Below are 12,385 nucleotides of genomic sequence, written 5' to 3' on the forward strand. Positions count from 1 at the left end.
AACTTATTACTAGGTTAGATTATCTGTAGTCTTATATAACATATATACTCCATATATCTAGCATAGTTTAGCATAGTTTATATGTCTATATATTTCGATATACAAATGCAAATGCTAAGCATTTCTCGAGTTGCACCTCGAAATAAATAGAAAAAGAAAATAGTTCTATATAAAAAAAAAACGATTAAAATAAAACGATATGAAAGCAAGTCATACAAATTATTAAAGTTAATCTATTTACAGTAAATATGGTTGATTTATTTTTAACATTCAAAGGATAGCAGTCGCATTACGATTGGTTGTTGAAGGGATGTACTATAGTTAAATTTTGAATGAAATAATATAAATTGAAATAGGCGAGTGATGAAGGTTATAACATTCAACTGATGTGACTGTGTTGTCTCTTATTAAGAACAATTATCGCTTCATTTCTCTATTATTTGGTTCGGTTATAGCACTTCTTATACCCGCTACTCATTCAATAAATTACTTTTATTGCAAAAAATGCCTACTGCAATCGGGTCTTAGATGATTTGGCTGGCAATCTGATATACTTAGTATATTTTCTACTATATGACATATTTAGCACATATATAAATATAATTATATATGTTTTTAGTATTTTTTTCCTATATTTTCGGTATATTTTGAGAAATATTAATTTGTACTAAATATATATTGGTTCATTTCATATAATTGAACATCTTCAAATATCTCAAATATTAGAAACTTGATTCAAAAATTCATGTGAGTAATAAGTACGATGGAGGGCTAAAAGGAAGTTGATCCTGGTAATAAATTATTTTATTTTCAAAAAAATTGCTGGATAATATACTTTATTTTCATATATTTAAAAAATTTTAATGAAGTTATCTTTGATTTTTCATTTACTTTTTCAGTCCAATAACTTTGGGAATGTTACAACTTATTAAGTAGTAGTTAAATAATGTAAATGTCTCAGTTGATTTATTGTATTTCATTATCAAGTAAGTAGAAAAGGTTTTACAATCATACCAGCTTTTTAGTTATTGTGTACTTATGGCTATGAAGCGTTTTAACATATAAGATATTTATTGTTTAAGGGCAATCTAGAGAGTGGCTTAATCTCCCAAACCGATCTCCTGGTTGTCGTTCGATTGCTCCTCGCTGGCTGCCAGGCAAACACCATAGCTGGGATTCTCGATGAGATGCACACGATGCTTGTCGCTCTCCACTCGTCGCCGCTGTTGCACATGCCGCATCAATAACAGTGGCAGCATCACAAGCACCACACACAGCAGCACAGCACCGCCCAGCATTGTCCAGCAGGAGAGGCCAGCGCCTCCACCCGTGGAGAGAGCACGATATGGACGCTGCTCACAGATGTCGGGAGCAACACAGACGCTACCGCTGTCACACTCCTCGTCACAGATAGGTGCACATTCGTTGAGGCTGCCTGGGATGAGGCTGTAGCCAAAGAGGCAGCTGCACTCATTGGGACGTAGGCACTCGGCATTGATGCAACGCTCCTTGCACTGGGCGTTGCACAGATGAGGTTCACTTGAGTTGGTCACCACATAGCCAGCACTGCATTCGCATTGTCCTGGCGCCACACAGCGTCCGTTGACACAGGCGGGACGACAACTTGGTGTGCAGACGTAAGGATTCTTGGTATCCTCGTAGCCTGGCAAACACTCACACTGATTGGGCTCTACACACTTGCCATATTGGCACGTGGAGGCGCAGTACGGTTCGCAGACGTTGTTAGAGAATTCACGCTTAGTATAACCCTCGTAGCAGACGCAACCACCGCCGGTATCGTAACCGACGCAGCGACTGTTGATGCACTTCTGGGGACAGTTGGGCTCACAGGAACCGCTGGGCCAGCGCTTGGCGAAGCCGGGATTGCATTTGCAGATCTCGGGCGCAATACAATGGCCGCCGATGCCACAGCTCTCCGAGCAGATGGGCTCACAAACATAGGGATCGGTTGGACTAGGTCGATAGCCGGTAAAGCAGCGGCAACGATTCGGCGCCACGCAGCTGCCATGGACACACTTGCGACTGCAGCTGGCCGCGCAGTAGAACGACGTCAGAGCTTCGTAGCCCGCAAGACAAGAGCAAACGCCCGGACTGCTGCAGATGCCATTGTAGCATGACTTCGGGCACTGCGGCTCACATTCCCGCAGGCTGCCATTGATGGGCGCATACCCTTCGTCGCACTGGCAGAGGTCGGGCGCCGTGCAACGTGCATTGTTGCCACACGCCGGATTGCAGACAGCTGTGCAACGATGTGGCGCCAGTTTAATGTATCCCTCATGGCATTCACAACGTCCGGGAGCATTGCAGAAACCATTCTCGCATCCTAGGCGACAGCTCGGAACGCAGACGGAATGCGAACTATTGAGCGGGACATGTCCCTCATCGCAGCGGCAGAGATTGGGCGCCACACAGGTGCCATTGACGCAGCCAGGCTGGCAGTTGGGTTCACAGCCCTCGGAGATGCGACCATCCTTATGGGAGTAGCCCAGATTGCAGGCACAGCGTTCGGGCTCCAGGCACAGGCCATTGCGACAGCCACTTTTGCAAACGGGATCACAGCTATAAGGTCGATCGAGTCGTGCCTCATAGCCTGGATGGCAACCACACTCATTCGGACCCACGCAGTCGCCATGCTCGCATTTCTCCTCACATATGGGCAAGCACTTGGCCAGTGTCTCGTTGCGTTGATAGCCCACGTGGCATTCGCATTTGCCCGGTGCCACGCAGTGGCCATTGCTGCAATCCACGCTGCAGATGGGCTCACAGAAGGTCTGGCTGTCGGGTCGAAATCGATAGCCTTCCAGGCACTCGCAGACATCCACCGAAGTGCAGCGTCCATTGATGCAGGGCTCGCTGCACTGCGCCTCGCAGATACTCTGATTTCTATGGTTGTTGTAGCCATCGCCACAGTGGCAAACTCCCGGAGCAATGCATCTGCCGGACGTGCCGCAACCGGTGCACTTGGGTCGACACTGCTCACTGAAAAGATCAACGAAACAAATTAGAGAAATAACTCGGTATAATAGCACATTGTGTGCTCACTTACCTAGAGTCATCAATGCGTTCGTAGCCCTCACAGCAGACCAAATCTATGGACATGTAAGTCTGCAAAATCCAGAAAAATTCTTATTAAAAGGTTGAGTTTTCTATATTTTTATTATTATTATTTTGAATTTTTATTGTAATGTTTATCTGCAGACTGTTCGTAGTTGTCATTCAAATAAATATTTTTAATAATCTATCTGCAAATATCATTATACACATATGTAAGAGCGTTCTTAATAAAATCTTTTAAAATAAAAAACATTGATTCCAACATTAAAAGTAATGCAACTGCACTTGCAAAGTGCTCGTGGGTCAAGTTGAGTCCACAACAATCTTGAAAGTCGCTCTTATTAACAGCATTGCAGCACTGCTGATAAGTAATATATAATTGTTTTATTTGTTGTATCTTTATTCACATTCACTTAAGAACAGCAAAATATGATTACTTTGCTCATTTTAAAATGATAATAGCCCGAAAGGCATGGGAACATTACTAAACTTTCTATTCAAAACATTATTTAAAATTTAGGTTTACACATTACCACCTTAAAAAATTGTTTATATGTATTTTGCATTCAATGAAACTAATTTTAAAGGTAAACTTTAATCACAACAAGCTATAGAAATTTAAAATGCTATCAACATAATAATAAATTATATTAATTTTGCATTTTATACATGTTTAAAAAAATTTTAACATTTATATAAAACTCAGGCCAAGGTTTATAGATTCGGTAATTTTCCTGCTAAATTCAAATTAGATTTACGAAATTAAGTTGTGATAGATCTAAATACTGTGTTATAATCTTTGTGTTGTGAAATATTATGTTTTTTATATCTTCTTATTATAATAAGATATACATAAATATTGACAATAATTGTTACATACAACAGAACAAAAAACCAAATTAAAATAAATCAACATTTGTCAATCAAATGAAGACCGTTAAAATCTTCAAAGCATTGCATTTGCTGAAATCAGTGTTCAAATAAGTCGCCACAAAAGTGAATTTACTTATTTTATGGTATTCTGGTGATATTAACTATAAAAAATTTATTTTTGTTTTCGTTGATTTATTTCAAATTGCTTTCGCTATCAAATACACTAAATAACGTGTAAATGTAATAATTTATATCTTATTGTATTTCAAACAACTCTTAAAATAATAATAAATGCTTTTGGCTTCTCATAAGTCATTTAAGTATTCTATTATTTCCAGCTTTCTTGTATATTTGGAACTTATATGAATTACGCTGCATATTTTATGAAAAGTGCAAACAGAATTGGAAATTTTTATTTTTGTTGCATGTGTCACAGCAATTCAATTCTTTATATAAAAGTAAATACCTTTTATGACATTCAAAAATAAATTTTGAAAATTGAGCTTATCAGCCGGCAATACATACCTCTTTGACGGGTCGCACAACCAAAGCTCCACAGTCGTGGGTGCAATTACTCATGCTCTGATATTTTCGCATAGTCAATAAGTTGATCCTTACTTTGGCGACACTTTGAATTTGGGTGAGGTTATCACTTGATGAAGATTCACAGAATATCGATATCATCGACAGATTACTTACGGCACGCGTTCGACACAGGCATCGATTTGAAGCCAAAGCAGTCCCGAACTCGCTAAGCATATTAATATCACTCGCCACATGGCTAGGAACTCGTGGAACTCACACCACTCGATCGAAGACACAAATTACAAATGAACTGGCAAATGAGCTTCCAATTGGAGCACAAGGCAGAGAATAGGACGGACTTGAAAACATCTTATCAGCTTACAGTAGATACTGCATATAAGCAAGAATAAAAGCAGCAACAGCATGTGTTTGTTGAACCCACCATGAAGCAAGACAAGACAACTTCTCCAACAAGCTGCTGATCATGATAAGTCGAGGTCCTTAACATTGAAAATGACATATGAGTTTTAATATTTCGCTTATCAACCGGTGTTATATACATATATACATACGTAAAACAAGATCTTTCATCTAATATAAAATTGTCTTGTATTTTCATTTTTTTTATATACAACACTGTGTAAGAAAAAACCTTTAATTTTAATTATATTTTCAAATCTCTTTTATTAATTTAATTCCAATTAATTTCATAAAGAGTTTTAATTAGCTTTCATTTGTGATTCATAACATGACTACCCATATTCAAAGAATCAAAGATTAACTTAATACTTGAGTGAGTCAAGTCAAGTGAAGGAAATTATTGCAGTAGACAGTGCTGCCCGTTTATCAATTTAGTTGCTAGATCTAGCAAGTTTTCAAAAAATTTGCAACTTTTTTTTTTGAAAATGCAATTAGTTACAAATCTAGCAACTTTTAAGTTATTTTTTTTTTAGCAGTTTTAGCTATTTTAGCAATTTTTCATTTATATTTTACTAAAAGCCTTTTTATTTTGTATTCCCTTTTTGCCATTTACTGCAAAAATTGCGATTAATAGTTCACAATGAAATCGGAACTTGTACTTAACTTAATGCTTCGATAATTTGAGCTAATTGGGTTCCCTGACTTGAAAAGTTAACTGCATTTTAAAAGTTCACTGTGTCACTATGCCAAAAGTATATAAACAAAATTTATAAGGTAGTTTGGAATTTAAATATTTTATGAAAATAAAAAAAAAAATTATATATTAACTTTCTATATACATATATCTATAAACAGGTATGGACTACATAAGCGTGAAAAATGTTGCCATAAATATGTACTTCTCTATGAATACTTACTAAAACGAAAAGCACACGGATATTTTTGTAATAGGTGTTAACAAAAGAAGATACGAAATTTTAATTTTTTTTATTTTAAATTTCATTATTTGATTCCTAAATTAATTAAAAATGTATATAATCTATGAAAACTTACATTTAAAAGATTTAACAATTTTTTTTGGCAATTTTTTTTTATATCATTTTTAGCTATTTTTACCAACTTTTTTTCTCAAATCTAGCAACTTTTACTCCGGAAATTCTATTTCCTGTGCATTTGGGCTGTGGAAGTGCTTAAAAGGCTGCCGAAAAGTTCAAAATAAATCAGTTTTATAGCGGACTTCGACACAACATGATGGTGCGAAAAAATTGTGTATTTCTCTTTCTATTTCTGATCCAGCTCTACGCGAGTATCAGCAAGTGCGAGGAGAATATTTCGTGGTGCTTGCCCGATACGGTTATCGAAAACACAACGGAATCTGTGAATGTGGAGCACGTTCAAATACTATCAGATGGAAAAATAAATAGGTTTCAATTGAAGGAAAAAAAACCAAGTTCAAGAGGTATAAATTATTTACAAATAACCGATATTGCTGTGGAATAACTAAAGAATCCTCCTGTACAGGCTATCCCAAGGTATAATTCCACTACCTGTAGACCAAAGTGCTCTCCAACTTGTGTTGAGCATTCCACTTGTAAACGAATACCTCATGTCAGACGACCCCAATGCATATGTGACGAGGGCTACTCAGGTAATGGTTGTTTGCCACAATGTGAAAAAACAACTTGCGGTAAAAATACTGTGTGCAACAGTCCAGGATATTGTGAGTGCCTCCCGGGATACATGAGATCGACATACAATACGATGGACTGCGTTCCTGTATGTGATGAGCCGTGTGGAAAATTTCAAAGCTGTGTCGCACCGAACGTCTGTAATTGCACTACAGGATATGAGAAAGATTCACTGGGCCACTGTCATCCAATCTGTAGCAAGAGCTGTAACATTAATAATTTTCAAGTGTGCGTAAAACCTAACGATTGCCAATGTGCCGAGGGTTATGCTAGGGTAGAAAACAAGTGCCAACCTCAATGTCCTCAAAAATGTGGGCTTCATCAAAAATGTGTAAAACCAGAAGTCTGCCTATGCGAAACTAACTACAAATTCGACTACCTTGGAGTCTGTCAGCCAATTTGTTTAGAGAAATGTGGCAAGAACGAAGAGTGTATAAAACCTGGAAATTGCACTTGCAAAGTTGGCTATTGGAAAAATAATAAAACGGAAACGTGTGAGCCTTATTGCTCGAAAGGCTGCCCAAATTACAGTACCTGTGGCGAACCCGAAAAGTGTAAGTGTAATGATGGCTATCAGATGTCCATCTCTGGAATCTGTGAGCCCAAGTGCGATAAGTGTGGCAATCACACGTATTGCAAAGAGCCTGAAAAATGTCTTTGCCTCGATGGCTACCATCGACCAACGGTGATCACTGTCTACCCACTTGCAAAAATGAGTGTGCACCTTATGCCGAATGCACTAGCCCAAACAACTGCGATTGCCATCCTGGATACAAGAAGAACGCAACTGGTGACTGTTTACCCATATGTGCACCAGAGTGTGAGGAGTTCAGCTATTGCATCAGTCCTGGGACGTGCGCCTGCAAAGATGGTTATCAGGGCGAGGGCAATTATTGTACGCCAATCTGCAGCAACGAGTGTGAAGACAACAGCTACTGTGCCCAGCCAGAGAAATGCGAGTGTTTCCCCGGCTATAATGCCGATGATCAGGATAATCGCAACTGTTCCAGCCCGACGGCCATGTGGATACTCATATTCCTTGGCGTGGTTACAGTTATTGCTCTCATTTCGCTTATTTCATTCATTGTCTATGTTTTCACCAGATATTGTAAGAAACCCAGCTATTCTAATGAAAAAGATATCGATGTCTCAGATATGAGAAATGTGGAAATGAAGAACATTACTAAACTTTCTGTTGAAAACATTATTTAAAATTTGATTTTACACATTACAACTAATTTTACACTGAAACTAATTTTAAAGGTAAACTTCAATCACAACAAACGAAAGAAATCTAAAATGCTATCAATATAATAATAAACAAATTTAAACATTTATATACAACGCAGGTCAAGGTTTATAGATTCGGTAATTTTCTTGCTCGATTTAAATTAGATTTACGAAATTTAGTTTTGATAGATCTATATACTATGTTATAATCTTTGTGATGTGAAATATTCTCTTTTTTATATCCTCTTCTTATAATACACCGCATAATTATTGTATACAAATATTGTTACATTTAACAGAAAAAACAAGTAAGAAAGCTACAGTCGAGTGTACTCGACTGTGAGATACCCGCTACCCATTTTGAATAAAAGCAATATATTTTGCGGTATTATTCTCAAAATATACCAAATATACTGCAAAAATACTAAAAATATACCAAATAGTATATGTGGTATATCGATATAGTACCGCATTCAAAATATACCATAGACGGCACAATATACCAGATTGTCAGCCAAAGCAACTCAGACCCCTAGTAAGTAGGCGTTTTTGCCCATACAAAAGTATTTCTTTAATAACTTCGACAATTTCTATTTGATCGCAACCAAATTTTCAGGGATCATAACTACTATAGTTATTACTGTATATACCAAAATTCGTAACTCTAGCTTACGCTTGTTATTCGATTTTTTTTGATTTGCAGGGGCGGAAGTGGGCGTGGCAAAAATTTGAAACAAACTTGATCTGCGTGCAAACATAACAAATGCTGTCGAAAAAAATTATAGCTCTATCTCTTATAGTCTCTGAGATCTAGGTGTTCATACGGACAGACGGACAGACGGACGGACGGACAGACGGACATGGCTATATCGCTTCGGCTGTTGACGCTGATCAAGAATATATATACTTTATAGGGTCGGAGATGCCTCCTTCTACCTGTTACATACATTTCCTGCCGGCACAAAGTTATAATACCCTTCTACCCTATGGGTAGCGGGTATAAAAACCAGATTAAGATAAATCAACATTTGTCTATCAAATGAAGACCGTTAAAATCTGCAAAGCATTCGATTTTAAAATTTTTCGGATTAACATTTATCCAAAGGTTTTGCTGAAATTAGTGTTTAAATAAGTCGCCACGAAAGTGAATTTACTTATTTGATAGTATTCTGGTGATTTTAACCATACAAATTTATTTTTGTTTTCGTTGATTTATTTCATAATGCTTTCGTTATGGAATATACTAAAAACGCGTAAATGTTATAATTTATATCTTATTATATCTCAAACAACTCTTAAAAAAAATAATAAATGGTTTTGGCTTCTCATAAGTCATTTAAGTATTAAATTATTCCTAGCTCTCTTGTATATTTAGATCTTATATGCATTACTCTGCATATTTTATGAAAAGTGCAAACAGAATTGGAAATTTTTATTTGTGTTGCATGTGTCACAGCAATTCTTTCGCATAAATGTAAAAACGTTTTATAAGACTGAAAATTACCCTTTGAAAATTGAGCTTATCAGCCGGCAAAAAATACCTCTTTGACGGGTCGCAAGCATATTAACATCACTCGCCACATGGCTAGGAACTCGGGGAACTCACACCACTCGATCGAAGACACAAATTAAAAATGAACTGGCAAATGAGTTTCCAATTGGAGCAGAAGGCAGAGAATAGGACGGACTTGAAAACATCTTATCAGCGTACAGTAGATACCGCATATAAACAAGAATAAAAGCAGCAACAGCATGTGTTTGTTGAACCCACCATGAAGCAAGACAAGACAACTTCTCCAACAAGCTGCTGATCATGATAAGTCGAGGTCCTTAACATTGAAAATGACATATGAGTTTTAATATTTCGCTTATCAACCGGTGTCATATACATATATACATACGTAAAACAAGATCTTTCATCTAATATAAAATTGTCTTGTATTTTCATTTTTTTATATACAACGCTGTGTAAGAAACAACCTTTATTTTTAATTATATTTTCAAATCTCTCTCATTAATTTAATTCCATTTAATTTCACAAAGAGTTTTAATTAGCTTTCATTTGTGATTCATAACATGACTACCCTTATTCAAAGTTTTAATCAAAGATTAACTTAATACGTGAATAAGTCCAGTATGTGAAGGAAGTTATTGCGGTAGATGCCATGACGTATTTGGACTGTGGAAGTGCTTAAAAGGCTGCAGTAAAGCTCGAAATAAATCAGTTTTATATCGGACTACGATACAGCATTTTGCATGATGGCGCGGAGAAATCGTGAATTTCTCTTCCTATTTCTGATCCAGCTCTACGTGAGTATCAACAAGTGCGAGGAGGATATTTCGTGGTGTTTACCCGATACGGTTATCGAAAACATTACGAAATCTGTGACTGTGGATCACGTTCAAATATTAGTAGATGGAAAAACAAATAGGATTCAAGTGAAGGAAAAAAACCAAGTTCAAGAGGTATAAATTATTTACAAATAACCGATATTGCTGTGGAATAACTAAAGAATCCTCCTGTACAGGCTATCCCAAGGTATAATTCCACTACCTGTAGACCAAAGTGCTCTCCAACTTGTGTTGAGCATTCCACTTGTAAACGAATACCTCATGTCAGACGACCCCAATGCATATGTGACGAGGGCTACTCAGGTAATGGTTGTTTGCCACAATGTGAAAAAACAACTTGTGGTAAAAATACTGTGTGCAACAGTCCAGGAAATTGTGACTGCCTCTCGGGATACGTGAGATCGACAGACAATACGACAAACTGCGTTCCTGTATGTGATAAGCCGTGTGGAAAATTTCAAAGCTGTGTCGCACCGAACGTCTGTAATTGCACTATAGGATATGAGCAAGATCCACTGGGCCACTGTCATCCAATCTGTAGCAAGAGCTGTAATATTACTAATTTTGAAGTGTGCGTAAAACCTAACGATTGCCAATGTGTCGAGGGTTATGCTAGGGTAGAAAACAAGTGCCAGCCTCAATGTCCTCAAAAATGTGGGCTTCATCAAAAATGTGTAAAACCAGAAGTCTGCCTATGCGAAACTAACTACAAATTCGACTATCTTGGAGTCTGTCAGCCAATTTGTTTAGAGAAATGTGGCAAGAACGAAGAGTGTATAAAACCTGGAAATTGCACTTGCAAAGTTGGCTATTGGAAAAATAATAAAACGGAAACGTGTGAGCCTTATTGCTCGAAAGGCTGCCCAAATTACAGTACCTGTGGCGAACCCGAAAAGTGTAAGTGTAATGATGGCTATCAGATGTCCATCTCTGGAATCTGTGAGCCCAAGTGCGATAAGTGTGGCAATCACACGTATTGCAAAGAGCCTGAAAAATGTCTTTGCCTCGATGGCTACCATCGACCAACGCCAAGCAGTGATCCCTGTCTACCCACTTGCAAAAATGAGTGTGGACCTTATGCCGAATGCACCAGCCCAAACAACTGCGATTGCCATCCTGGATACAAGAAGAACGCAACTGGTGACTGTTTACCCATATGTGCACCAGAGTGTGAGGAGTTCAGCTATTGCATCAGTCCTGGGACGTGCGCCTGCAAAGATGGTTATCAGGGCGAGGGCAATTATTGTACGCCAATCTGCAGCAACGAGTGTGAAGAAAACAGCTACTGTGCCCAGCCAGAGAAATGCGAGTGTTTCCCCGGCTATAATGCCGATGATCAGGATAATCGCAACTGTTCCAGCCCGACGGCCATGTGGATACTCATATTCCTTGGCGTGGTTACAGTTATTGCTCTCATTTCGCTTATTTCATTCATTGTCTATGTTTTCATCAGATGTTGTAAGAAACCCAGCTATTCTAATGAAAAAGATATCATTGTCTCAGATATGCGAAATGTGGATTTGGGTCAAGTCGACACCAGCCCCGAAGGCATTGACAACAGCTCCTATATTTAAACTTGCATAGCATATGTATGTAAAATTCAGTACATACTACAGTTCTCATCGACACAATTTTTATTATAGCAAAACTATATGTATTGCGCTATACTTACTCTTTATTCACCGCAATGATTCACTAAAAAATATATAAAATAAAAACCTCAAACAAATGTGGTGTATTGCAATTAGAAATCATAAATTATATTTATTCGTAATTTATTTTATTAAATAAATCACAGACTTAGCAATGGATTACACTGCTATAATTATTTATAACAACTGGTTGATACTCTTGCCAAATGGTTATAATTATGTAACAAAACCCAAAGTATATAGAATTTTGCTCAAAACCGATCATTGCGTTTTGTAATTTATAATTTAAAAACAATCTCATAACCTTTCAGAAAGGGATTAAGATTTCTTTTTGTTATTTGTATTGCCTCTATCTTAAAGGTTTTAAAACTTTAAGATAATTAAAATTGTCATAAATTATCATAAATGCAATCCTATAAGGTGCACGTTTTTTATCAGCATCAAAAATCATACAAAAACCAAATATAATACATACATAAATAATAAATTATCACGGAATAATTGGTCAAAGGCAAAATAAATTAAAGTCTACAATATGTTCCAGTTACATCTACACTTAATGTTTTCAGC

General features: G+C 37.2%; 2 protein-coding genes across 2 annotated transcripts; one reads left to right on the top strand and one right to left on the bottom strand.

The window, feature by feature from the left end:
- Positions 1 to 1,000: 1,000 nt before the first annotated feature.
- Positions 1,001 to 4,782, bottom strand: LOC132783481 (multiple epidermal growth factor-like domains protein 10). Its single transcript, XM_060788679.1, has 4 exons — positions 4,648 to 4,782; positions 4,474 to 4,576; positions 3,068 to 3,126; positions 1,001 to 3,000 (listed from the first exon to the last, which is right to left on the bottom strand). Exons 1-4 carry the CDS (start codon positions 4,725 to 4,727, stop codon positions 1,101 to 1,103), a joined length of 2,142 nt encoding a protein of 713 aa, XP_060644662.1. The 5' UTR covers positions 4,728 to 4,782; the 3' UTR covers positions 1,001 to 1,100.
- Positions 4,783 to 7,141: 2,359 nt separating this feature from the next.
- Positions 7,142 to 11,947, top strand: LOC132785052 (platelet endothelial aggregation receptor 1-like). Its single transcript, XM_060791022.1, has 4 exons — positions 7,142 to 7,745; positions 9,947 to 9,981; positions 10,037 to 10,277; positions 10,340 to 11,947. The coding sequence occupies exons 1-4, from the start codon at positions 7,233 to 7,235 to the stop codon at positions 11,735 to 11,737; spliced, it is 2,187 nt and encodes a 728-aa protein (XP_060647005.1). The 5' UTR covers positions 7,142 to 7,232; the 3' UTR covers positions 11,738 to 11,947.
- Positions 11,948 to 12,385: the final 438 nt, after the last annotated feature.

The sequence above is a fragment of the Drosophila nasuta genome, chromosome 2L (genome assembly GCF_023558535.2).
Source record: "Drosophila nasuta strain 15112-1781.00 chromosome 2L, ASM2355853v1, whole genome shotgun sequence".
NCBI classification, from domain to species: Eukaryota; Metazoa; Arthropoda; class Insecta; order Diptera; family Drosophilidae; genus Drosophila; species Drosophila nasuta.